The sequence below is a fragment of the Geotrypetes seraphini genome, chromosome 6 (assembly GCF_902459505.1).
Source record: "Geotrypetes seraphini chromosome 6, aGeoSer1.1, whole genome shotgun sequence".
Lineage (NCBI taxonomy): Eukaryota > Metazoa > Chordata > Amphibia > Gymnophiona > Dermophiidae > Geotrypetes > Geotrypetes seraphini.
The window spans coordinates 69,855,759-69,881,809 of NC_047089.1; the positions used below are offsets into that span (position 1 = coordinate 69,855,759).

The 26,051-nt window shown below is 43.9% G+C and overlaps 1 protein-coding gene across 3 annotated transcripts in view; it reads right to left on the bottom strand.

Annotated features, from left to right (window-relative positions):
- The window catches only part of NAA16 (N-alpha-acetyltransferase 16, NatA auxiliary subunit), a 310,852-nt gene that overhangs the window by 257,930 nt on the left and 26,871 nt on the right, over nucleotides 1–26,051 (bottom strand). For all 3 annotated transcript variants that reach the window (XM_033947900.1, XM_033947902.1, XM_033947901.1), the window contains exon 3: nucleotides 24,396–24,500. In XM_033947900.1, coding sequence (XP_033803791.1) covers nucleotides 24,396–24,500 — 105 coding nt within the window. The remainder of the gene's footprint in view (nucleotides 1–24,395; nucleotides 24,501–26,051) is intronic.

Consider the following 26,051-nt stretch of genomic DNA (forward strand, 5'->3'; position numbering starts at 1 on the left):
TTGGATGCCAGGGTCCACTGAGGAATTCTGAGGTGAAGTCTGGCAAAAGGAGTCACGTGTACTGTGGAGGCCATGTGACCTAGGAGTACCATCATGTGTCTCGCTGAGATGGAAGATCGGGAAGACACTGTATGACAAAGTTGAAGTAGAGCTTTCAGACATTGCTGAGGAAGGAATGCTCTGAGTTGGACAGTGTCTAGAACAGCTCCAATGAATTGTAGAGTCTGTTAGGGTTGAAGCTGAGATTTGGGAAAATTGATCTCAAATCCCAAACTTTGTAGGAACCAGATAGTCTGTTGGGTCACTACAATAACCCCTTGAGACGTGGAATCCTCAACGAGCCAGTCATCGAGGTAGGGAAACACCTGAAGACCATGAATCCTTAGAGCTGCTGCTACCACTACCAGGCACTTGGTGAACACTCTGGGAGACGAGGCCAGGCCGAATGGTAGTACTCTGTATTGATAATGCAAATTCCCCACCCGAAATCTGAGGTACTGATGGGAGGCCGGGTGAATGGGGATATGAATGTAGGCCTCCTTGAGATCCAGAGAGCATAACCAGTCATTCTGCTCGAGAAGGGGGATAAAGGGATGCCAGGGACAACATTCAAAACTTTTCTTTGACTAGAAATTTGTTGAGAGTCCTGAAATCCAAAATGTGCCGCAGATTGCCCGTCTTCTTCGGAACAAGGAAGTAACGGGAATAAAACCCCCTGTTTTGCTGCTCCAAGGGAACTGGTTCGATGGCATGGAGATGAAGCAGAGCTTGAGCTTCCTGAAGAAGGGCGGTCTGGGATGGATTGGAAGAATTCTCTGAGGAAGCTCTGGTGGAACCTGAGTGAAATGAAGAGAGTATCCTTCTGTGAGGATGGTAAGCACCGAGGTCGGAGGTAATTGACATCCATCGGTCGTAAAAATGATGGAGACAACCTCCTATAGGGGAAAATGAGACAGAGTCAGAACGGTGGAGGTTATGCTCTGTTTTAAGCAGTCAAAAAGGCTGAGAAGCCTTAGGTGCAGCAGAAGGTTGGGGTTTTTGCTGCTTCTGAAGTTGCTGCTTCTTAAGAGGAGGGCGAGTGTATGGAGCCGGCTTTGGAGCATAATGCCATTGATAGATAAGCGCAGGGCGTGCAGGCTTGGCAGGAGCTGGCTTTGGCTTAGGTCTGACAATTGAAGCAAAAGATTTTTCATGGTCAAACCATTTCTTGGTGGCTGCCTCGATAGATTCATCAAAGAGGTCATTGTCCTCACAAGGAATGTTAGCTAAGCGGTCTTGAAGATTAGGGTCCATGTCAATTGTACGAAGCCAGGCAAGACGACACATGGCCACAGAGCAAGCAGCTGCTCGAGCAGACAACTCGAAGGCATCATAAGATGACTGGAGGAGATGCAACCGGAGTTGAGACAAAGAAGCAATAACCTCTTGAAATTCAAAGTGCATTTGAGTATCCAGATAATGCAAGAACTTTGGCAACAAGGAAATTCAAAATAAGTGATGAATTGATAATTATACTTAAGGACTTTAGAGGACATCATAGCATTTTGAAAGATGCGACGTCCGAATTTGTCCATAGTTTACCCTTCCCTTGCAGGAGGAACGATGGCATAAACCTTGGAAGGATGGGACCTCTTTAAGGAGTACTCGACAAGGAGGTATTGATGAGATAACTGTGAGTTGTTAAATCCTTTGTGATGCAGTTTTATACCTAGAATCCAATTTTCCTGGAACAGCTGGTATAGAAAAAGGTGTTACCATGCATCGACCAAAAGTCTGATTCAAAAGCTTATGAAGTGGAAGCTTAAGAGACTCTGCTGAAAGTTGAGGGAGATGCATGACTTCGAGATACTCCTTAGAGCAGGGGTGCCCAATACGTCGATCGCGATCGACCGGTAGCTCAGGAAGGCAACGTGAGTCGATCGCGGAGCCCTTCCCGGGCTCCATGATAGACTTGTGTGGCTGTCCTGATCTACCGGGCCGATCAGCCTTCCTCTGTGTTCTCTCTAGGGCCTTTTAGCTGGGCGGTCCGCCCAGCTGTCATCTGCTGTTGCCTCCGCTGCTGAACATTAAAAAAAACCCCGACTTGGAGATTTCAGCCCATAGCCAACTTAAGCTCCGGGCTCTAACGTGTGCGTGCCGGCTTCTCTTCTCTTTCCTCCGAAACTGGAAGTTATGTCCGGGGGAGGGGGGGGAGAAGGGAAGCCGGCACGCACATGTTGAGAGCCCTGAAGCAAGCGTTCGCTACGGGCTAAGGCGGGAGACAGGTTAGTGAAGCATTTGCTCTTCTTGCTGCCGGGTCCTGCCTACTTTCTGTTTCCACGAAGGCAGAACCCGGCAGCATTTCCCCCAATAGGTCGATCGCGATGCTGGTCGGCCGAAGCAGGGAGAGCTTGGGGCAGCATCGGCTTTCGGGCCTGTTATTGGAGGCGGTTTGGGTCCTGGTCCCCGATGGCAGTTTGGGTCCTGGTCCCTGATGGCAGTGGCAGTGGCTTGGGGGAGGGCAGGGAGAAAGAAAGAAAAAGGGCAGGCAGGGAGACAGAAGGAAAGAAGAGAAACAGAAAAAAAAGAAAGGGAGGCAGAGAGAAAGAAAGGGCAGGGAGAGAGGAAGGAAAAGTTGGGGGAGGGAATAAGGTCTGGAGGAGAAGAAGCATACAGGCTGAAAGAAGAGTAGAAAGATTGGATGCACTGTCAGAAGAAGAAAGTGCAACCAGAGAATCATGAAATCACCAGACAAGGTAGGAAAAATGATTTTATTTTAAATTTAGTGATCAAAATGTGTCTGAATTTTTATCTGCTGTCTATATTTTACACTAAGGTCCCCTTTTACTAAACTGCAATAGAGGTTTTTGGCACAGGGAGCCTATGAGCGTCGAGAGCAGCGCTGGGCATTCAGCGCAGCTCCCTGCGCTAAAAACTGCTATCGTGGTCTAGTAAAAAGGGAGGGGGGTATATTTGTCTGTTTTTGTATGGTTGTTACTGAGGTGATAGTGCATACAGTCATCTGCTTTGACCTCTTTGAAAAACCCTGGAATAGGAATGATAATTAACATTTTCTATGCGTACAGTGTGCTTTGTGTTTTTTTAAAATTTTATTGTTGGTAGATCATTTTGACTTGGTCATTTTAAAAGTAGCTCGCAAGCCCAAAAAGTGTGGGCACCCCTGCCTTAGAGAATTTTGAGCAAGTATCTAATTGAAGATCCAAATCCACAGCCATCTGACGAAGGAAAGACGAGAAAGATAGCTGATCTGTCAATGCTTTGCCTCGAGAAGGACTCTAGGATGTTGAAGCAGCCTGAGTCGAAGATGAAGCTTCGGCATCAAAGGAACCTGGTGACTTGGACGAGGCAATGGAAACCGGAATATCCTCGAGGTCCGGCATCAGAGACTTCGAACTAGGCGTCGGTGGTCTGGTCGATGTTGGAGGCTTAGAGGAAGATGGTCTGTTTTGAGAAGAAGAACTATGCCAGGAAGGATGCCTCGAGAAAGGCCTCGAACGTCGATGAGAACTGTGTCTGGAACCAGAACTCGAGGATCGAGGAGACTTCGCCTCGGAGACGAGAGCAGGCGATGCCATCAGATGAATAGGGCTAGAGGCTGTAGATCAAAACTCCAGAGGCTTGGTGGAGGAACCTCGATGCACTCCCAAAGACTCTGCTCCTTGTATAGAGTGTGAGGATTCCCGTCGAGGCACTCGCAAAGAATTTGCTCCTTGCTTCAAGTGCTTGGATACCAGACCAGACACTCACAGAGACTCTGCTCCCTGCAAAGAGTGTGTAAGTTCAGACTGGGGTAAAGGATGCGGCTCGATCTCGCAGGAGTCTGCTGAATGCTCAGGCTGGATAAGAGGAAGCAGTTTGGGTCCCATGTTAGTAAGGACCTAAATAAACTGCTTCTCTAACATGGTCTGGAAAGAAGCCAGCAAGGATGGATCCGCGTCTGAAACCGGACCACCTGCTTTGGCTGGAGGTTCCTTCGAGGTAGTGTGAGTGTGCTTCGACCTTGGAGTCTTAGACACTTTAATCACCACCGGTGGAACAGACTGCTGAGCTATCTGACCTGAGGAAACAATGGAAGATACAGCAGATGACGTCGAAGCAAGAGCCTCTGCAAACGACAAAGGTCTGATGAAGCCTGAGGTGGAAGCAGTAGGCGCAGAAGGGGCCTCGGTAGGAGTCGAGGCCGAAGACGCCTTCGAAGTCAAGGGATCAGTAGAAGACTCCATCTCGAAGAGCTTGTCCACCAAAATACGACGACGCTTGAAAGCACGAGGCTGAAGCGTTTGGCAAGGCAGGCACGACCTAGGATGATGTTTCGGCCCAAGGCACTTGAGGCAGCATCCGTGAGGGTCCGTAAGAGAGATCGCGCGCTGACACTTGCTACACCTCTTGAAGCCCATGGCAGGCCGTGACTTAGGAGGAAAAATAGCCGCCGCAAGATCGAAGCCCTCGGGCTGCGGCCAAGCGGCCTGTCCTGAAAAACAAACAGAAGAAAAATTTTTTTTTTACTAAAAATAAAAGAAATAAAATAAGAACAGCGATTCGTGAGGAAAAAAAATACAAACCGCGGTTCAGAGAAGGCACAAAGGAACGAAGTTAAATGCAGAGAGTCTTCTCGGCTCCGCGGAAAACTGAGAACTGAGGAGACGCGCCCTGTGCTGGGCGGGAAGGCACTCGCGCATGCACGATGCGGGCGACTCGAAATTTTGGTTTCTTCAAGCATGTCTGCTTGTGAGGCATCCGCATCCAGGTTCCGTCCATGACGTCACCCATATGTGAGAATACTTGTATGCTTTCTCCGAGGACAAGCAGGCATAATATTCTCACAAGTAGGACTCTCAAAGCTAAAAGGAGCATGTCTCTGGAAGAGTTTAAAAAGTCTGGTGAAGCCCTATAGCAGCGTCTCTCAAACTTTTTTAAGCCAGGGCACACTAAAGGTAGTGGAAGTCTAACTAATATCAACTGAGTACCCTCAACCACAGACCTCCCAAACTCCACCCTAGACCCATCTAAGCTCTTCCCCAAATCCCACCCCCTTTACTAATTTGTAATGTAATTTTTTTCCATTCATTTTTCATATACACACGAGTCCAACTTTTCACTCTGTGCCCTCTCCCCCTTCCTCAGAGTGTAACATTTCTCCTTCCCTTTCTGTCCTCCCCATCCATCTCGCCCTCTCCATGAGTCCAACACTGTCTGCCTCCTGCACGCTTTCTCTCTCTGTCCTTGCCTCTTCCCTCAAGTGGTATCCCTCCTTCCCACCCACAACCCAACATGCTCTCTCCCCATGCACCATCTCATCCTCCCCTCCAGTGTGTAGCACCTTTCCTTTTCCTCCCTTTTTGCCAGGTCCAGCAGCACCTCTTTTCCCTTCCTTTTACCTCCCCCCTGTCCAGCAGTACCCCTTCCCTGCTTCCCATGTCCAGCATTATCACTTCTCCCTTTCCTCCTCCCCCCCGTCCAGCAGTATTTCTTCTCTGCTCCCCATGTTCAGCAGTACCCCTTCTCCCTTCCTTGTCCAGCAATACCTCTCCTGTCACTGCTAGCAGCAGCTCACTGTGTGCTTTTAACTTAGGCACATAGCTGCCACTAGGAGTAGTTTAGCCCGGTTTCATCAGGCAGCTTCGGGGCCTTTGCTAGGCCGACCCACTTCGATGATGCGATGCAGGCCGGCCTAGCAAAGGCCCCGAGGCTGCCTGATGAAACCGGGCTAAACTACTCCTAGTGGCAGCTGTGTGCCTAAGTTAAAAGCACTCAGAGCTGCCGCTGCTAGTCCAGAGGCACAGAGACAAAGGCGACAGGAGTCTCAGCAGATAAGCGAACGTAGTAGTAGTAGTAAAAGTTAGTCCCGCATACGCGACGGTAGGAGAAGTCAGCGGACGCACACACCAGAGCCTCTCTTCCTGCCCTGTAAGCCATGGCACACTTAAAATCTCAAAAGGCACACTAGTGTGCTGCAGCACATAGTTTGCAATACACTACCCTATAGTGTTGGAGGGAAAGTTGGCTTGCCCAAACTGACCGTTTCTTCTGGAGTGTCCTATACAACAGTGAGAAGAAAACATATGGATTGAGTACTAAGAGTTAGATGCACTAAAACTAGCTGTCGGCGCTAAACCAGTGTGGTTCAGGTAGTTTGCCAGAGCACATTTACAGTCTGAAGAGTGAATGGTTGCTTCTCCAGGATGGGAATGTAGCTTTGGAAAGAAAACAGGCAAAATTGTGAATCGGTCGAGATAGAATTCTAAAACTACTTTAGGGAAGAATTTTTGATATGTTCAAAGGACTGCCATTTAAACACCACAAGAAAAACACACTGTTGATTCGCTCTGCAGGTACTCCAGTTCAAATTTTTTATTGAGATTTTGCAAATAAAAATACAAATAAGAAAAAACACATATGCCACACATAAGTACTGCCTTGATTACGGATAAGGCGGGATAACAAAAACTGCTCCAGCGATCCCCTCCCGACAGCAAGTACTACTGTTTCTCTTTGTTAAAGAAGCTACATCAGGGGAAACTTCATATTTCACTTAGCAAATGTGCCACACTTTTGAACAGCCCCGCAGCCATTTTAGAGTTGTTGAAGCCGGTATACAGCAGCGTGAAAGTGTGACACATTTGCTAAGTGAAATATGAAAAGTTTCCCCTGATGTAGCTTCTTTAATGAAGAAAAACAGTAGCACTCCACAGGGCTTTAAACTAGGTAAGTCGGGGGAGGGTACAGGCACAAACAACATACCAGGCGAACTAAAATGCCAATACATTTATAAGGCTGAGGAAAGTAGACACCGAAATTCTGGGTCAGGGGTGAGTGCACACACTTTTGAGTCGGGAGTAGGGTCACATCATATTTATGGGTCACATTGTAATTCCGGGTCTAGGGGGAGTACACACTGTAGTTCTGGGTATATGGGGAGTACACATTGTGGTTCTGAGCCTCAGGAAAGCACAAATAACACAAACAATGCTAAAGGTGTTCAAATAGCTCAAACAGGAATATCCCCACTGAGACATAACAAAAATATAACATGGAGGGCTATGTACGTCAACGCACACAGTTTAGGAAACAAGATCCTGGAATTGGAAACAGAAATAAGGAATGCCAACCTGGATGTGGTGGCGATATCCGAAACCTGGCTCACAGACTCCCACGGGTGGGACATGGTCATACCGGGTTACAACTTGCTTCGCCGGGACAGAGAGGGTAGGAAGGGAGGGGGTGTAGCATTATATACTAAAGATGACATTAAGGTCACGAGAATCTCAGATGTCCAGTATACTGGGGAATCCCTTTGGGTTAATTTGGCCAGAGGGAAGGACAAATGCTTGTATCTTGGCGTAATTTACAGACCCCCAAGACAACAGGATGACCTGGATATGGAAATAATCAAAGATATAGAAAATATCACCTTGCGCGGGGACACAGTATTGCTAGGTGACTTCAACATGCCTGATGTGGATTGGGTTACACTTACCTCTGCTTCCGGCAGCAGCAGGAGGCTATTAAACTCTATGAAAGGAGCAAGCCTCAGGCAACTGGTGTTGGAACCGACAAGGGATCAGGCAATACTGGACCTGATACTTACCAATGGAGAAAGTGTCACAGAGGTCTCGGTGGGCGACACATTGGCCTCCAGTGACCACAACATGGTATGGTTCAATATCAGGAAAGGTTTCACTAAATCTACTACACTAACCAAAGTCCTCAAATTCAAGGACACAAATTTCAAAGAAATGGGAGACTTCGTTCACCAGGCGCTACAAAGCCAAGAGGAAACCGATAACGTGGAAGACATGTGGTCGACTTTGAAAGCAACCATACAAGAAGCAACAAACCGCTATGTAAAATCAGTAAGTAAACGGCGAAGGAACAATAAGCCACAGTGGTTTACTGCGGAGATCTCAGACCTGATCAAGGAGAAGAAAAAAGCATTCATCTCTTACAAACAATCAGGGAAGCAGGACTCTAGAGCAGACTACCTGGCCAAATCAAAAGCCGTCAAAACAGCAGTCAGGGAGGCTAAATTCCTCATGGAGGAGTCTCTAGCAAAGAACATCCAGAAGGGAGATAAATCCTTCTTCAGGTATATCAGTGATAGAAGAAAAAACTCAGGCGGGATTGTACGTCTTAGGAAACCAGACGGAGACTATGTGGAAAAGGATTCGGAAAAAGCCCAACTATTAAATGAATACTTCTGCTCAGTCTTCACCCGAGAAGCGCCAGGGCTCGGCCCTCAGCTACAGACAAGGGTTGGCTCAATTGACCCGTTTAGTAACTTTGAGTTTACGCCCAGCAGTGTCTACGGTGAGCTGTCAAAGCTCAAGGTTAACAAAGCAATGGGGCCGGACAACCTGCACCCCAGGGTGCTTAGGGAGCTGAGTGATGTCTTGGCGGTGCCACTGTCCGCGCTCTTCAACCTCTCCCTTAGTACAGGCAGCGTCCCGTTGGACTGGAGGACGGCTAACGTCATTCCACTCCACAAGAAAGGCTCAAAGATGGAGACAGCAAACTACAGACCAGTGAGTCTAACATCGATAGTGAGCAAACTAATGAAAACTCTAATCAAACACCAATTAGATAAGATCCTGGATGAAGAGAATCTACGGGATCCCCGACAACATGGATTTACTAAGGGGAGATCCTGCCAATCCAACCTGATCAGCTTATTTGACTGGGTAACGGGGAAGCTGGATATTGGGGAGTCCCTGGACATCGTGTACCTGGACTTTAGCAAAGCATTCGATAGCGTACCACAACGCAGGTTACTGAGCAAGATGAGTTCTATAGGATTAGGTAACACATTGACGAAATGGGTTGGGAGCTGGCTTGGAGGTAGGCTCCAAAGGGTGGTGGTGAACGGCACCCCCTCCAAAATGACAGCGGTGATTAGTGGAGTACCACAGGACTCAGTCTTGGGCCCAATCCTATTCAACATCTTTATAAGAGACTTGGCAGAAGGGCTTCGAGGTAAAATAACATTATTCGCCGATGACGCCAAACTGAGTAATGTAGTGGGCAAATGCACAACAGACGAAGATTCAGTGCCCGACAACATGATGCACAACCTACTCCTACTGGAGCGATGGTCTAGGACATGGCAACTCAACTTCAATGCCAAAAAATGCAAAGTTATGCACCTGGGCAGCCGAATCCATGCAAGTCTTATACCCTTAATGGCGAGATCCTAGCAAAAACGGTAGCAGAACGAGACTTGGGGGTAATCGTCAGTGAGGACATGAAGTCTGCCAATCAAGTGGAGCAGGCTTCGTCCAAAGCAAGACAAATCATGGGCTGCATACGAAGGGGTTTCGTCAGTCGTAAGGCGGAAGTCATTATGCCATTGTATAGATCCATGGTGAGGCCCCACCTGGAATACTGTGTGCAATTCTGGAGGCCGCATTATCGCAAGGATGTGCTGAGACTGGAGTCGGTGCAAAGAATGGTCACCCGGATGGTCTCGGGACTCAAGGATCTACCATACGAAAAACGGCTTGACAAATTACAGCTATACTCGCTCGAGGAGCGCAGAGAGAGGGGGGACATGATAGAGACGTTCACAATGCTGTCTTGTTAAAATGTTTATTTTATTTTTATTTTTCCTCTAACTCTACTTTTCACTTCTCTATTACCCTCCAGGTACTTTAGTTAGATTGTGAGCCTTCGGGACAGTAAGGGAATTTTTCAAGTACCTTTCTTATTTCTAATCTTAATGTATATTTTCTGTAAACCGCTTAGAACCTAACGGATGTAGCGGTATATAAGAAATAAATTACATTACATTACATATCTTACGGGCCGCATCAAGGCGGAGGAAGATATCTTCTTTTTCAAGGGTCCCACGATAACAAGAGGGCATCCGTTGAAAATCAGGGGCGGGAAACTACGAGGTGACACCAGGAAATTCTTTTTCACTGAAAGAGTGGTTGATCGCTGGAATAGTCTTCCACTACAGGTGATTGAGGCCAGCAGCGTGCCTGATTTTAAGGCCAAATGGGATCGGCACATGGGATCTCTTCACAGGGCAAAGGTAGGGGAGGGACATTAAGGTGGGCAGACTAGATGGGCCGTGGGCCCTTATCTGCCGTCTATTTCTATGTTTCTATGTTTCACTTGCTGTTGGGAGGAGATCGCTGGAACAGTTTTTGAAGGAGATAATATAACAGACTGCTGCAGATATTTGATCTTCAGATAAGTTATATTCTTTTCACGCACTATTTCTGAAAGCATTTTTCGTCACGATTATCTTTCTATGTATATGACACTTTGGTGTTATGTTCTCAACTGTAGCCATTAATCTATTGTCTTGTGCAGTGGAAGTCTAATTATCAGCCGAATCTCAAGGAAAAGTTAGAAAAAGGAGAAGCCCAGTTAAAAGTATGAAAGACTGATAAAAAATATATATGTATGGAGTTTTTTTCAGACCAGTGATGATACAGACAAGGTACAGTGCAGTCCCGTCTGTCTGTGTATGAGGTCTGTTTTTCTTCAATTTTTGTGCTTATAAATTTATGTTAATTTTGTTTCCTTTCTGAATGGATGATTGAGAGTATCTGCAGAGAGAATCAACTGTGCGTTTTTTCTTGTGGTGTTTAATTGATTTATATGACTCGTTTCCACGATATTCAAAGGACTACCATGTCATGACAGAACCTTGTATTGGGAGGATCCGATAAAAGGGCTTGAAGTTCACTCACCTGGAGTACAGACACAAAAGCTATGAGGAAAATGACTTTCCGAGTGAGTAGTTTGAGAGAGCAAGTCGTAAGCGGCTAAAAGGGAGATTTCAAAAGAGCAGAGAGAACCTTGTTAAGATCTCAAGTGACAAGAGGTGGTTTAATAGGTGGTTTTATAAAAGGCCTTTCATGAATCAGGCTACTAATGGATGTACACAAAGCAGTTTGTTGTCCAGGTGGGAATGAAATGCATTGATGGCATTTAAATGAACTCTGACCAAATTGGATTTTAGACCAGAAATAGAGAGGTAGAAAAAGATAGGCGAGGATAGACGGGAAGTGGACTTGAGAGGGGCTCCAGAGAATTTAACATACACCAGGAAGAGAAGTGTATCCACTTGCTTCCGCTTTTGCTCTGCACTGCGTAGAGCTTTCACAGATTGTCAGGCTGTTCACTGCCGATTCCAGTTGTCATCCATCAGGTTTCCTACATGTGTTACCCATTAGGACCCCTGAGGAAGGAGTGTTTCTTTGAAACACGGATCATGTCAGGTCCGGGTTCATCAATCCTTTTGGATACAAACTGTTATATGATTATATTCATTATTTATTTTTTATGATTGTTTACTTAAGACTGTTTTTATGATTGTTCCATTAAAGACTTGGCATCTTGTACATCACCACTGAAGTTTTTACTTTTGTTCTACGTGATATTTTACTGCAGTTCTGTTGGATTTTTTGTTTGTTGTTGCCTCCACTTGAAGTAATAACAGCTCTGAGTGGAAGGTTTCCTAGATGCTGCAATGACATCAGATATTGCAGCTAACATTTACCTGTTCAGTGATAAAAATCATGCTATCAGTGCTAACGAGCAGGGGTGAAGATGAAGTAGGGACCTTTCGTTCAGAGTTAGCAATGTTTCCAAGTTTATTAAAATTTTGTTATCCCGCCTTATTCGTAATCAAGGCAGCTTTACATAATAATATTTTTTTTTTTTTTAATTTATCAAATTTTATATTTTACAAATCAAGTATCCACTTGTACAGAAAGTTAAAGAAAAGCAAGCAAATAACACTCAAGAATTAAAATACATAATAATCAAATAAAATAAATATTTAGCTTAACTTCAGCTCAAGTCCTCCATTTAGGTCCAAGAGAAAGTAGGCGAACATATTAACAAATATTAACAAAATATTTGAATCAAATATAAAAGAAAACAAGGTCCCTTTAACTAAGAGAGGATACCATTAAATTCCAACTGCACTTCACTTTTATTTCCCTTCGTCCAATCGAGCTCCTGCCAGAAAGGCTGTCAACTGGAAGTGCTCAAAGAAAACATATTTTTTCATGCGATATTGTATTACACATTTACAAGGGTGCCGTAGAAAAAAAGTCCCTCCAAGAGATATAACCCCTGGCTTCATCATAAGAAATTCTCGCCTTCTCTTTTGAGTATCCCGTGCCAAATCTGGAAACATTAAAATTTTATATCCAAGAAATTCTTTCATTTTATTTTTAAAGAAGAGTCTAAGCAACCAGTTTTTATCTAGTGCAAGAGCTACAGTAAGAAGCAATGTTGCCGCAGATGCGGTCTCACTGACCGAAAGTTCCAGCATTGCTGAAACATTAAGTGGTTGATTATCTTCCTGTAATTTAGATGGTGGTTTAATACCTTTCATAGGCAAATAGTAAACTTGAGTAAGTGGTGGTAATGTATCCTCTGGAATTCCTAAAATCTCCAACATATAACGTTTCAACATATCCCTAGGTGTCACAGCAGCTATCCTGGGAAAATTAATCAGTCGAAGATTATTATTACGGGAAAAGTTCTCCAGAGTTTCCACTTTTCTGCGTAAATTTGTATTATCTTTTACTAATGCATCACTAAGCTGTTTTGATACTTTTAGTTCTTGTTGTATATTCACAATAGAGTTCTTGGATTCATCAATTTCAACCTTCATATTTTTTATGTCTGTTTCTTGAAGTATAATTTTACTTTCCAGCTGCAAAAGCTGGGGCTTTATAGACTTAGCCAAATCAGCAACTAGGTCCCAAATAGAATCCAGTGTTACCTCCCTGGGTTTTTCTATAGCATAGGAAACATTTATACCTTGAATAGTCTCATCAATTGTAAGCTGTTCCTGACATTCCTTCTCCTGGACTGGGATAGTCCCAGATGTTGTCAAGTCCTCAGTACTTCTTGGACTCTCCTGAAAACTCAGGGAGTCCATCTCCTTGCTCCTCTCCATGTTCTTCCTGGCCTCCAAAGGGAGGTGCATGCCTTCTGCAGGTAGCTCCTCCACTCGCGGGGAGCTAGTAATCTGAGGAGGTGGGGGAGGTGCCCTTGCGTCGGGGCTCAACGTTGTTTCTAAACCCAAGGAGATCGCCTCAATCTCGCCCCTCTGAGGCGTCTCCAGCGGGGGTGCCGATGCTGCCGGGATATCCTGCATCCGACAAAGGAGTTCTTCAATGTTGCCGAAAGAGGACACCGCAGAACGCCGCGAGGCTCCGGCGGCGCTGCGACCTCTCCTCTTCGGCATATTCAGGTAAATAGCTTCCCTTTAGAAAAAGTTTTAAACAATCTCCTTCGGCGTGTAGCTCAGCTTAGGAGACCGTCGGCCATCTTGGATCCATTTTTCACATAATAATTTTTTTAAAGATACAAAATAAAGGGCACTAATAAACACCACAGAATTTACATCGGAGAAACATCAAAAGACAAACTATATTGACAAACGTGACTGACCAAAACGAACTGGCATGAGAGGAGGGAGAAGAACTACAATCAATAATAGGAAAGAACAAAAAGGGAAAAAAATGGAAGGACGGGGAAACAGAGAATTAAAAATGTTGAAAATGGTTTCCTTATCAAGAGCTCTAGGAGGAGCAGAAACTAAACATGGTGTGGCCAAAGGGATGCTATAAGGATCACAGTGCCTCAAGTCTTAGCAAAGTTTGAGTAGTTTTCTCTATAGAGAGATTGGAGAAAACGCATAGAGGAACTTGTCTTCCAGTGAAGTAAAAAGGTGTCCAATGCAATGTGATTGGGGGCAAAGAGTCTGTAACAGAATTATGGAGGTTTGCTGTTCTGAGGGGAAGCAAAAAAGTCTGTCCAGCATTCCCCTTTGAGAGAAAATTGTATACAAGACTGTTGTGCTGAGAGACCATTCGTGAGGCTGATGAAACCTGCTCAACCTGTCTGTCAACATTCTGCTTCCATGCCAAGTAAACTGCCCTCAGAAGTATCCCATGAGCAGTGGCCCAATTACAATCTCAATTGCCTCCAGACAAAAAGGGATAAGATTCCATGCCTCCTTGTTTGTTCAAATAGAACGTGGCAAACTTGTTGTCTATATAGAAGGAATCTTTTGAGAGCATTCTCTACTACTCACAGCTCTAGAAGATCAATGTAGAGGATCATACTCCTGAGTGTGGAGACTGTCTAGATGGGCTCCTCAGTCTAGCATTGAGGCATCTAGTAGTTTTTGGTGGGGAGGAGGTTTGAAAGAAAGACCCTGGATAAGATTTTGTGCTACCATCCACCACTGGAGAGAATGCTGTAGATCTGAGGTGACTTGAACTGGAGCAGAGAGGGATCCCATAGTTTGGGGCCACTGTGTTGATAAGGTTTACTGTGGAATTCTGAAGTGAAGTCATACAAATGGGGTCACTTGAACTGCCAATGCCATTGACCCAGTATTTTATTTTTAATTATTTCTATTCCGCATATCCTACAATTCTATGCGGATTACAAATTATTCAAGTACTTAATGTACAATATATAATGTATAATGTATTCGAAATTAATTTTCCTATGAACTGTTTTCCTACCTTCTTCAACTCTATGTTTATAACCTAACTAATTTATTTTTCTCAAGTACTTTAGCAAGAATGTGAGCCTTTGGGACAGTCAGGGAACTCTAAGTACTTTCTCTTCATCTTAATTAATCTTACTTAATGCATTTCTTCTATTTCTACTGTAAACCGCTTAGAACCTCACGGTACAGCGGTATATAAGAAATAAAATTATTATTATTATTACTTAAGCATTTTTCCCTACTTGTCCTGGTGGGCTCATACACTTCTCCCTCTGTATTCGCAGTAATTGGAGATTAACAGTCCCGCAAATATGGAAAACCCGCAAATAAGTATCAGAGAAAAGAGGGCATAAACTACAAACAAACAAAAGGCGTGCGATCAACCAATTTTACTTTCCTTTGCTATCCTTTGTGGCAGCCACCTGCATCCATTTACACCCACTCTGCACTCCATATTAAAACTCTTCCTCCTCAACGGTCGGGCCCTGAGGCCAAACCCACCTCCTGCATGCGCTCCGTCCATTAGGCAATGTGTGTGTTTCAAGCCTCTCTGAGCAGCCTCCTTCACCTTTAATTGGACAGCTGTAGGCACTTGACTGGTTCTTGGTCAAGAAGCGTGCGGGGGCTCAGTGGGTTTGGCATGTGCTAAACTAGACTTGTTGCAGCCGCCAGGCGTCTTGCTGGAAACCAGGCGAGTAGGGGGCTTACTGCCTTTGTCTTCGCTAACTCCTTGGCTCTCCTCTCGTGTTATATGGCTGTGAAAAATAATTCTTGGTAACAAATTGTGCCCGGGGGTGGGGGGAGGGACCAGCATGCCAAAAACCGCAAATAATCAAAATTGTGAGTGATGAAACCATGAATACATAGGGAGAAGTGTACTCTTATCTAATGTGCCTGGGGCACTGGGGGATTAAGTGACTTCCCCAAAGTCAAAGGAGCACTGCGGGATTTGAACCCACAACCCCAGGGTGCTGGGGCTGTAGCTCTAACCACTACACCTCACACTCCCCATAACGTATGGCATGGATATGCGCACTTGAGAGTGAAGACCGACGCAAGTGAATTAGATTGTCAACCCTCTGCTCAGGTAGAAAAGCTCAACCTTGAATGGTGTTTAAGAGTGCTCCTATAAACTCCAAAGCTTCAGACGGCTGTAGATGTCACTTTAGGTAGTTGATGGCAAACCTTAGAAGGTCAAGGAGATGATCTGTTGAAGCAATGGCATGCTGAGCTGCTTGCAATGATGAAGCCTTGATCAATCAGTTGTCTAAGTAGGGAAATACATGAAACCTCCATGAGTAAAGGGTTGTCATTACTACTAGGCATTTTGTGAAGACACAAGGAACAGAGACTAGTTCAAAGGACAACACCTTGTATAGAAGTGTCAAGGACCTATGTAGAAGTGTAGATACTTCCTGTGAGCAGGTAGGATGGATATGTGAGCGTAGGCTTCTTTGAGATCTAGAAAGCAAAGTCAAGCTCCTTATTCTAACAGGGGTAGAATGATTCCCAGAGAAACCATGCAAAACTTCTCCTTGAGCAAAAACTGTTTATGCTTTGAAGGTCTAGTATTTGTTGAAGGCCTCCTGTCATTTTTAGTATCAGGAAAAACTTGCAGTGCGTAAAACCCCCAACTCCTCTGCTGAAGAGAAACAGGGTCTATTGCATTTAAATGGAGAAGGGCTGAGAGTTCCTGATGAAGGAGGATCTTCTGGAGGGAGATAAAGAGAGACTCTTTTGGTGTGTGGTCTGGAGGTTTTTTTGATCAAACGTAGGGCATAGCCCTGAGTAACAACTCAAAGCACCCACTGATCTTTGTGCTAAGAATTCAACATTGGTAAAAATAGAGCAAATCTGCCTCCAACAGGGAGAGTGGGAAATGGAATTAGGGAAATATTGGTAGTGGTCTCTAGGACAACTGCTGTTTGTATCGAGAATGAGGTTGAGATTTGTGTCTTTTGTAGTTTTGCAAAGGAACATTAACCAGCAGGCCTAAAGAATGATGAAGGCCAACTATAACAACGTTTCCTTATAAGAATGTCTAGATGGAGCAGATAATCTTCTATAAGATTAAAACTGAGGTTTGATGCTTAGACAAAGTTGGTATGGTGTCTGTGTTCTTAAATTTTTATCAGCCACTTCTTCAATCTTGTCTCCAAACAGATGCTTGAGTACCTGATTGTAAAAACCGCTTAGATAACCTTGATAGGCGGTATATAAAATCCTAATAAAACCTGAAAAACTTGAAACTTGATCATCACCCTTGCAAGGAACATCTGAAAGGAACTCATGGAATAAGTTTCCAGATCAGAGATTCTGAGCCAAGATAAACATTGCGGAGCAATTGCCACTGCTGATGTTCTAGAAGAAACAGCAAATAAGCCTCTGGCTAGGAACTGTCTTGCAGTGAACAAATTCTTGGATAACTGCTTGAATTCTTTAAGTTTGTCCTGAGGGAGGAATTCCTCATACTTTGAAAGTTGTTTAAACAAGGATTTTAAATAAATGGAAGAATAGAACTATATAAGAGAGTCAGGGATTCTCCCTCAGTAATGTTGCTATTCTATTACTGGGCAGTAGAGGGAACTGGACCAGTAGTGCAGAGACTACAGCTCCCAGGATACACTGGGCTCAGCAGTCCTGCTGAGTCACAGGGGTAGTCCTCAGGCAGGGAGGAGAATATATATAAGCTTGAGAGTAGTTCAGTGAGATCAAGAGAAGTGAACTCCTGATTTTTCCCTAGAAATTAGAAGGCAGAGCTGCGGGAAAAGTACTGTTTTGGCTAAGGTAAGCCAAGCTAACTCAAAGAATAAAAAGTGTTTTGTTTTTATGAACTGGTGTTTGGTCCCAATCTTTCCCAAGTATACAGGCTAGCCTGCCAAATTAGGCTAGCATATTACAAACTGGTAGTCCATAATTCTATTTATAAGCATGAATGATTGAAAAATGTGTAATCAAAAGAGTCTAATATCAAGGCATAAGGCCTTGAACTATGTGAATGTTTTAGAGCAGAGTCCATAACTAGAGAGCAATGTTGATGTTGTGTTCTTTCAAACCCTGGACACTTATATTCTGTACATTGTATCAATTTTTTTAGGAGCTACCTGAACTGTTAGAATGGTCTCCCAGTTCTTAAATAGGATATCTTTTATGACCCTATATAGATGTACCTTGTTACAGTCAGTTGGTGGCAATTCATAGTCAAGCAACTCAAAAAAGCTCTGAACGAGGTTCTCTTTCTGTCTCCATTTTAATGGGAATAGCTTGACCCATTTGCATTATAAAGCCAGTAAAGGATATGTTTTCTAGTGGAGACGTGCGCCTTTAATGTAGAGAAGGATCAGAAAGTATGCCATAAGATTCTTCTGCTGACAAATTTAGCAGATACTCAAAGTGGTTGGAGATATCAAAGTCCAACTTCTCAAAATACTCTCTCCTAGTGTGCATCGAGAGGAGCATCAACTGTGCGTCAAGGAGCATCTAGGTAGGGGGGGTCAATGTTCTGTCCCAGGAGATAACTCCTCTGCTGATGACGACACATGTGGTGAATGGGTCCATGCTGATTCCAATGATCGTCATCGAGCAGGAGTGCATGATCTCATCCTTGATCGACAGCTCGATGTATCCTTAGGCTCGGCTGAGAGAGGCAAGGATGCCTTTAAAACCTGTATAGACTGCATCTGCGTCTTATTTGAGCATTGCCCGGATCTCCTCTTAGAGAGTCAGTGTCTGCTCTGAAAAGACATCGAAATGGAAGCAGTCTGCAGTGCATATTGCCTAAGCATGAGAGACCTCAATATCAAAGCATGCCTGGGAGGAGACAAGATGTGTAACAATAGAGAGCAATGTATGGTGCATCGAAGATGACAATGTGTTGAGGAAGCAGAAGCCTGGGATGACGCCGTGCAATGCCTAGAAGCGGGAAAGATATTTATACTTCTTAGTTCTTTTATGTGGTAACTCTCATAATGAGCGAGACATGGAGGAAGTCTTGCCTTTGAAGAGAGCTCAATGTGCGACACTCTATGCAGCATTGGTGCATGTGTTGTTACCAATGCTGGTGTTGTTGCAGTCTGTGCGTTGGGTCCTAAATCTCCTGCAAAGCTTGATATCAATGCCAAATTGAAAAGTCTTTCACACTGAAGTTGTCAGGCTTTAAGTGTCCTTTTTTGCATACGCAAACAGAGGTCAGAGAGAACGTCCCAAACGTCAGGACCTAGACACTAAATACAACAATTATGGGGGGGTCAGAGCCTGAATTGTCCAATTACATCAAGTACATTTTTTGAAGCCACTCAGCATCCTCTTTAACAATGAAGGACAAAAAGGCAGATGGAAAGTCAAAAGGCTTGGCTTGGGGACTTCAAGTTAGAAGGTATACCTAAAATCACTGATGCTCCCTGGGCTGAAAAAGGTCTTGAAGTGGCCCAAAGGTCAAAAAAATAAAAAATGAAGAAAATGACTAAACAAGAAAAATGAAGCATTATGAAGAAAATTACAATAAAATTAAACCAAGACAGCACAAAAATATATCCAAGTCTGATGCACTGAGGAGAAATAAAAGACACAGCTTCTCAGCTCTGAGGAAAATTAAGAGCTGATGATCCCTTGAGCAGACTTTGGGGGGGCTGGGGGAAGGCACCAGCATGTGCCTGGTATGGAACTGCCTACAGATTTAAAGCAACAGTACACTTGGCTATATCCATACCAGGTTCTGTGGATGAAGTCACCCTGCTTGTCCTCAGAGAATTCTATTTACTTTCATTTGAAAAAAATTACAAGGTGAAACCATCAAGGGTAACATTATGAACCCCACAAAACACTAAAATATTTTGAAAGGTTTATAACCCAGAATCTGCTTACTGACGTGCATGTCCAGGAAGTAACTTCAAAATTTTCATAAAATCCAATTCTTAAACTGCCCAGCCACACAGAAGAATCAACACTGACCTAGGCTAATTATAGTAGCAGCCAAGGACAGAGTATGTGATGCTTTGAAAAGGCCATCAAGCCTTACAACACAATTGTGTTCAAGAACAGAAGCTGACCAGACCTGGGAACCTGCCATAAAACTTGTGAACATAAATGCCTGTCTTTTGAAATGTAATTCTAGTCTTTGAAGTAGGGGTAGCATTCCCAATTTCCCTTAATTCAAGCTATCCTTTCAAATGTAATATACTCCCCCTGAAAGGTTTTACTAGCATTTGGTTCCCTTTCCTAACCCTAGGCTATCCCTGCTATCTTGAAAGGATATGCAAAAAGTCAATTACAGCACTGCAACAAAAGCTAATTGGAGACTGGCTATCTAGGATTGTTGATCAGCTAGAAACAACAAAATGAGATCAAAGATTTTTTAAAAATGGAATGCATATTAGGGTTTGAACTGACTTGCAATAAGGTCATCTGGATATTATGTACTTATCCTGGTAAGCTCTTTTCCAGTAGATAGGCAAGACATATTAGACTCCTGCCCAGTCGTTCCTATGCCTGTCTACCATTTCAATCTGACATTTGGAGCATCAAAATAAAGCAGTATATTTGTGCGTCTCAATGGCCACGAATTTGGACTTGGAGATTGAAATGTACAGCATCAGCATCTATGAGACAGAAATGGGTTTTTTTTATTACATAGATCTTTTTGGACACCTGTTAGGTTGCATAAGCTAGATAATTCTAAATCTAATAGATGCTGGTACTGTCAGTTAGACATTGGGACACTGGATCATCTGTTGTTCTATTGTCCTTTGATACTTAGCTTCTGGAGGTCAATATGGGGTAGAATTAATAACATTTTGGAATCATCAATTCCTCTAACGTATGAGGCAGTTATTTGTGGTACAATATTACATGTTAAGCTCTTTATAAATCAATATAAAAGGTTATCTTTTCCTTATAATGACTGGGATAGCCATACAGATGATCACTCAAAACAGGAAGAAGTGTGATCGTTTAAATTTTTTGTTCTGGTGGGCAAGTCTTTGTTCTAGTTATAGATTGGAAAGAATAAATGCTGAGAATTTGGGGCAAGGTAATATTTCTAAATTGATATGGGGCCCACTGACATCATATGTCACTTCATTATAATTGTTTGTTGACTGTGAGTCAGTTTTACTTTGGTATATATCCAGGGAAGGTGGGAGGGGGTTATTTATGTCTTAAATTGATTTTTGAATATTCACACTTGGGATGGGTAGGAAGATATCAATATTCAGAATAGGGTAAGGTTTTTATGGCAATACATGGTTTTGTTTTTATTGAATGATTATTGGATGAGTGGGTGGGTGGGGGAAAATGGTTGATTATGAACATGTGAAAGTTGAATGTGCTTTTGTCGTATCATTATTTGTTGCATTTGTTGTATTGCACTGTTGAAGTTTTGAAAATTAATAAAGAATTATATTAAAAAAAAAAAACTTAAAAAAATAAGCTTTTTAATTGCATAGTGGGAGAGCAGCGGAATATATCCGAACCCAGACCATCCCAGTCCTCTTTCAATTGGGCCTCCGATTCCTGCAGCTCTACCAGTTACAGTAAGACCTTGGATTGTGGTTGTAAATTCCTCCGAGAGCTAACCGGCCCATTCACAGACAACCCTTTACGCCTCTGGTGAGCTGTATACATCAAAATCACAAAATCAGGGTCAAAGACTTGACTTAGGACCACACATCTCCTCTCAGGCTCAGGGATATCTGCGCAAAAGTATTTCGCTAGCAAAGCCAAGCTGAGAGGCACTAACAAGGCTTTACAACCTAGATCTCGAGCTTTCTGCACCTCCTGACCTATGAAGTGACCAGAGAGGGCTAAGCCCATGGCTCCTTGCCCCCGCCCCCCTCCCCGCAGCACAAGGACACTCCTCATCCAAACATCCAGCACAAATTTGGCACCTGAGGAGTCCATAATAATATCCTGAAAACCTGACTGGCTAGATATGCCCCAGGAATTAAGCTAAATTCCTGGGGCACACTGTCCTAAATGATTCCCATATCCAAAAGAAATTTGACACACTACTGAGGGACTGTTTTAACTTGCCATAAATTTATTTTACCAATAAACACAAGTCCACTTTGAAATAAGTCAACTCCTCATTCAAAATATTTTGAAAAAATATATGATGTACTCGGATCTATAACCAAAATGCCACAGGACAGGTAAGGGTTACCACAGGACCATCTTAGCCACATCAATATCTCAACCACCCATGCCTTGCCACTTTTACAATATTTTTATCACCACCTCATATCTATCTAGCTATCTATCGTCAGTCCCCGGGTTAAGAACAAGTTCCTTTTTTTTAAACCATTCTTAAGATGAATTTGTATGAAACTCGGATCCTGTAAAGAGCACAGTCTATAAAAAAAAAAAATTAAACATTAAAGAAATAGTCCTCAAAATAAAGTACTGTAGTTTAAATAGAAAGAAAAGATAGGTTTACACTTACTTTTGTTTTACATCCGTCCCACTGTTCCTTCACCAGCACATCCAGCATTTCTCCCTCTCATCTCTCTCTTCCCCATGCATCTGTACCTCATGCCTCTCCTACCACCTTGTCCAATGTTATCTTCCCCTCCCTATTTCCAACAATTCACCTTTCTTCATTTCCCCATGTGCACCATCTCTTTCCCTCTCACTCACACAACATGCCCAACAATTGTCCCTTTCTATTTCTTCCCCACCTCAGCACCTCTTTCCCTCACTCCATTCATTCTTCCATCCTATCTCCCAAGTTAATGCTCCCTCCCTTCGAATACCATGACCCTCCTCCTCCCTTCTTTGTGTCCCAACGTGACCCTCCTCTTCCCTTCCGTGTCCCAACGCGACCCTCCTCCTCCCTTCCATGTCCCAAAGTGACTCTCTTCCTCCCTTCCGTCCCTCTGTTCTGCATCCCAAATTCGTACCTCCCTCTCTCCCATGGATGTTTACCTCCTCTGGTTGGCTCCCTCCTCCCAGCCGCTCTTCTCTTCACAAAGCCACAGCCATGGTTCCTACATGCAGCCCGCAGCTGACCTGGAAACCTTCCCTCTGATGTCAGAGGGAAGGATTCCAGGTTAGCCGTAGGCCACGTGCAAGAGCCGCTGCTCATGGCTGAAGAGAAGTGCAGCTGAGAGGAGGCAGCCAGCCAGCAGAGGTAAACACCCACGGTAGGGAAGGATGGCTAGGGATGCGTTGGGACACGGAAGGGAGGAGGAAGGTTATGTTTGGACAGGAAGGAAGGAAGAGAGGGTGTGTTGGCACAGGAAGGAAGAGGCAGGATCTCGGTTTGTAAGTACGAGTCTGACGCAAGTCGGGCATTCTTAACCCGGATGCGAGTGGCAGGTCTTCCATTTCACTGTGTGCCTTGCCACCTGGACATGAACACCCTATTTGACATGCAACATACAAACTCAAGGAATCCCCTAAACTTGAGTTTTGCTGATTTTGTCTTCTTCAGGAGGGGGACACCCACTAACTTTACACTCAATCCACTATTCACTTCTCGTCAGACAAGCAATACTGGAGATATAAATGTATGTATGTATGTATGTATGATATACACACACACACAGTGGTGCTTTGGTTTATGAGCATAATTTGTTCCAGAAGCATGCTCGTAAACCAAAACACTCGTATATCAAAGCAACTTTTCCCATAAGAGTTAGTGTAAACTAGAACAATTCGTTCCACATCCCCAAAAACTTAATTACCATTAGCGACGCCTCCACCGCTGCCTCTGCCATAGACCTATCAACGCGGCTCCTCCAGTTCTCCTCCTCTGCTGCTGTTCGCTGCCTCACTAATGTTTGCTGCCTCTCACTGTGGGTTGTGCGGGTGGTGATGGTGCGCCCTGGCTCCAGGGTGTTGGCTGTAAGCAAACCGCCGCCTATACCGAGCCCAACTAGGTACCGTTGGCCCTGACGCTCCCCCTCCCCCGGATGTCACTACCCCCTCTGCCGGGACACTCAGGTGCTTGCTCACTCCTTCTGGACGCACCCCGACTCCCAAGCTCCACCCGAGGCCATCGGCGCTACTATTGCCTCCTCCCCACCCCTCCCTGACTGACCCTGTCATTACTCCTGCGCCGCCGGTGATAGAAAGTGCCTGCCGCCGGTCTGCTGCTGAGCCTTGAGCATCTGCGCATACTCAGGCCTTCTGGATCTCATCCTCTCCGAGATTCTCATGAGATCTCGAATCTCATGAGAATCTCGGTGAGGGTGAGATCCAGAAGGCCTTGAGCATGCGCAGATGCTCAAAGCTCAGCAGGCCATTTCTAACTCCGGCGGCACACGGGTAAGGACAGGACCAGTCAGTAGATGGGGAGGAGACGATCGTGAAGGGAGGGAGCAGCGCTGGTGGCCTCGGGGGGAGCAATACTGCCGGTTCCCGCGGTTACAGTTTGCTCGAGTGTTTTGCTCATCTTGCAAAACACTCGCAAACCACGTTACTCGTAAACCGAGGTTTGACTGTATGTGTGTGTGTGTATATATATATATATATATACATATATATATATATATATATATATATAATTTTTTTAAAAAAAAATTTAATATATTATATTAAAGAGATAGTGATAAAAATATTGTAAAAGTTTGACAAAGCACGGGCGGTTGGAACACTTATGTGGCTATGATGGTGTCCAATGGTAACTCTCCCCTTATCCTGTGACATTTTGGTAATGGGTCTGAGCACATCATTTTTATTATTTTTTTATTTTTTTCAAAATATTTTGAAGGAGGAGTTGACTTATTTCAAAGTGGACTTCTGTCTTCTAGCGGAAAATTTTACACACAAACAGTGACTTTCAAGTGTACTCCTAGTTTGAATGGTATTATAAATGTATTTTATGTAAACAACTAATCATTCATAATTGTTTAGCATGGAAGATGCAGCCATGTGTTTGGATGAATTGATCAATAAAGGATACACACATGACTCTTCACATCATTACGAAGTCCTTTCCGAACAAATTCATATGCTTCATCTTTCTTTCCCAAACAGTTTAATGTTAATCCTTTCATAGCCAGGGTCTCTGTAAAAGATAAGTAATAAATGTGCATTCATAAATGCATTTCAAATGTAAATGTAAATCTCAAAACAAATAGCTACACCACAAAAATCATTTTCAACTGGAAAAAAGCCTAGGAACAAGTGGTCTTAAATTTAATCTGTCCATCAATGAGTAAATTTGCAAAAGGTTTTACGGGTAGAAAGCATATATTTTAGAACAGTGTTCTTCAACCATTGGTCCGTGGACCAGTGCCGGTCCGCAGAAATTTTCTGCCGGTCCACAGGGCCGACACATCCATCGGGCAGAAGACGGTGTTCTTCAGCCACTGCCATGATGCGATCAACGTGGCGTCTTTGGGCCGGCTCCCTGAGTGCTGCAGTGCACAAAGCCGTGGGAAAAGGCTCCTAAGCGCATCCAGCCCCTGAACTGGAAGCCTTCTCTCCGAAGTCGCCACGTCACAGGGAAGGCTTCCAGATGAGGCGCGGGATGCACGCGAGGAGCCACTGCCCACAGCTTTGTGCAATGCAGCACTCAGGGAGACGGCCCGAAGACGCCGCATTGATCGCACCATGGACCGGCTCGAAGATAACACCGGAGGGCAGGCCAGAAGGCAAGGCACAGCATGGAGGGAGAGAGACAATGGTAGGGGGAATGCTTTTATTTTTTTTATTTAGTGATTGATTTACATCTGCTGTCTGTTCAGGAAGAAATGCATTTGTTTCTTTTCCTCTGGGGTTGTACTGCTTGCAGACTCTTGCATCTTAGGGTTTGTTTGTAAATATTAGTATTTTTAGTTTTTGGTCCTGCATTTGCATGGGGTTATCTGTTTTCTGGTAGGAACGAATGTTGAAAAGCATACAATGTGCTTTGTGTATTTTAATTTTGTAGTTAACCATTATGTGTTGTTAATACGATTATATTGTGTGTGTGTGTGTGTGTGTGTACAGTATATCTGAAAAATGAATGGAAAAAATGGTGTTACAATTAGCACTATTATGGGAGCGGGGTCTGGGGCGGAGATTGGGTAGAAATGGGCATGACTTAGCCCAGTGTTCTTCAACTGCCGGTCCGCGGACCGGTGCGGGTCCACAAAATAATTATTTTATTTTCACCGGTCCATAGGTGTCAAAAGGTTGAAGAACACTGTTTTAGAAGTTTCAGAGCCATTTTAGAAGGTTATGGGTTTCAAATTCAAAAAACTTCTTATATTGGCCCTCCTAGTAACTATGGACAAGTCTTACCTTACTTTGCCTCTCTTCACTCATCTATAATTAGATATTTTTCTCTTTCTAATACTGGACATTTATAATAATAATTTTATTCTTATATACCGCCATACTGAAAAAGTTCTAGGCGGTTCACAACAAGGTGAGCTAATACATGGGATACAGATAAAATACAAATTAGAATAAAGGACTTAAAAACAGATAAAGACAGAAAGCATTTACAATATAATGCAGAAAATACCGGCATGGCAGGGAAAGAAGTAATATATAGAACAGATAAAATACATACAATTCAACCTCCAGAATCAGCTACAAGTGGCTTGAAGAGAGCAGTTTCTCTAGTAGA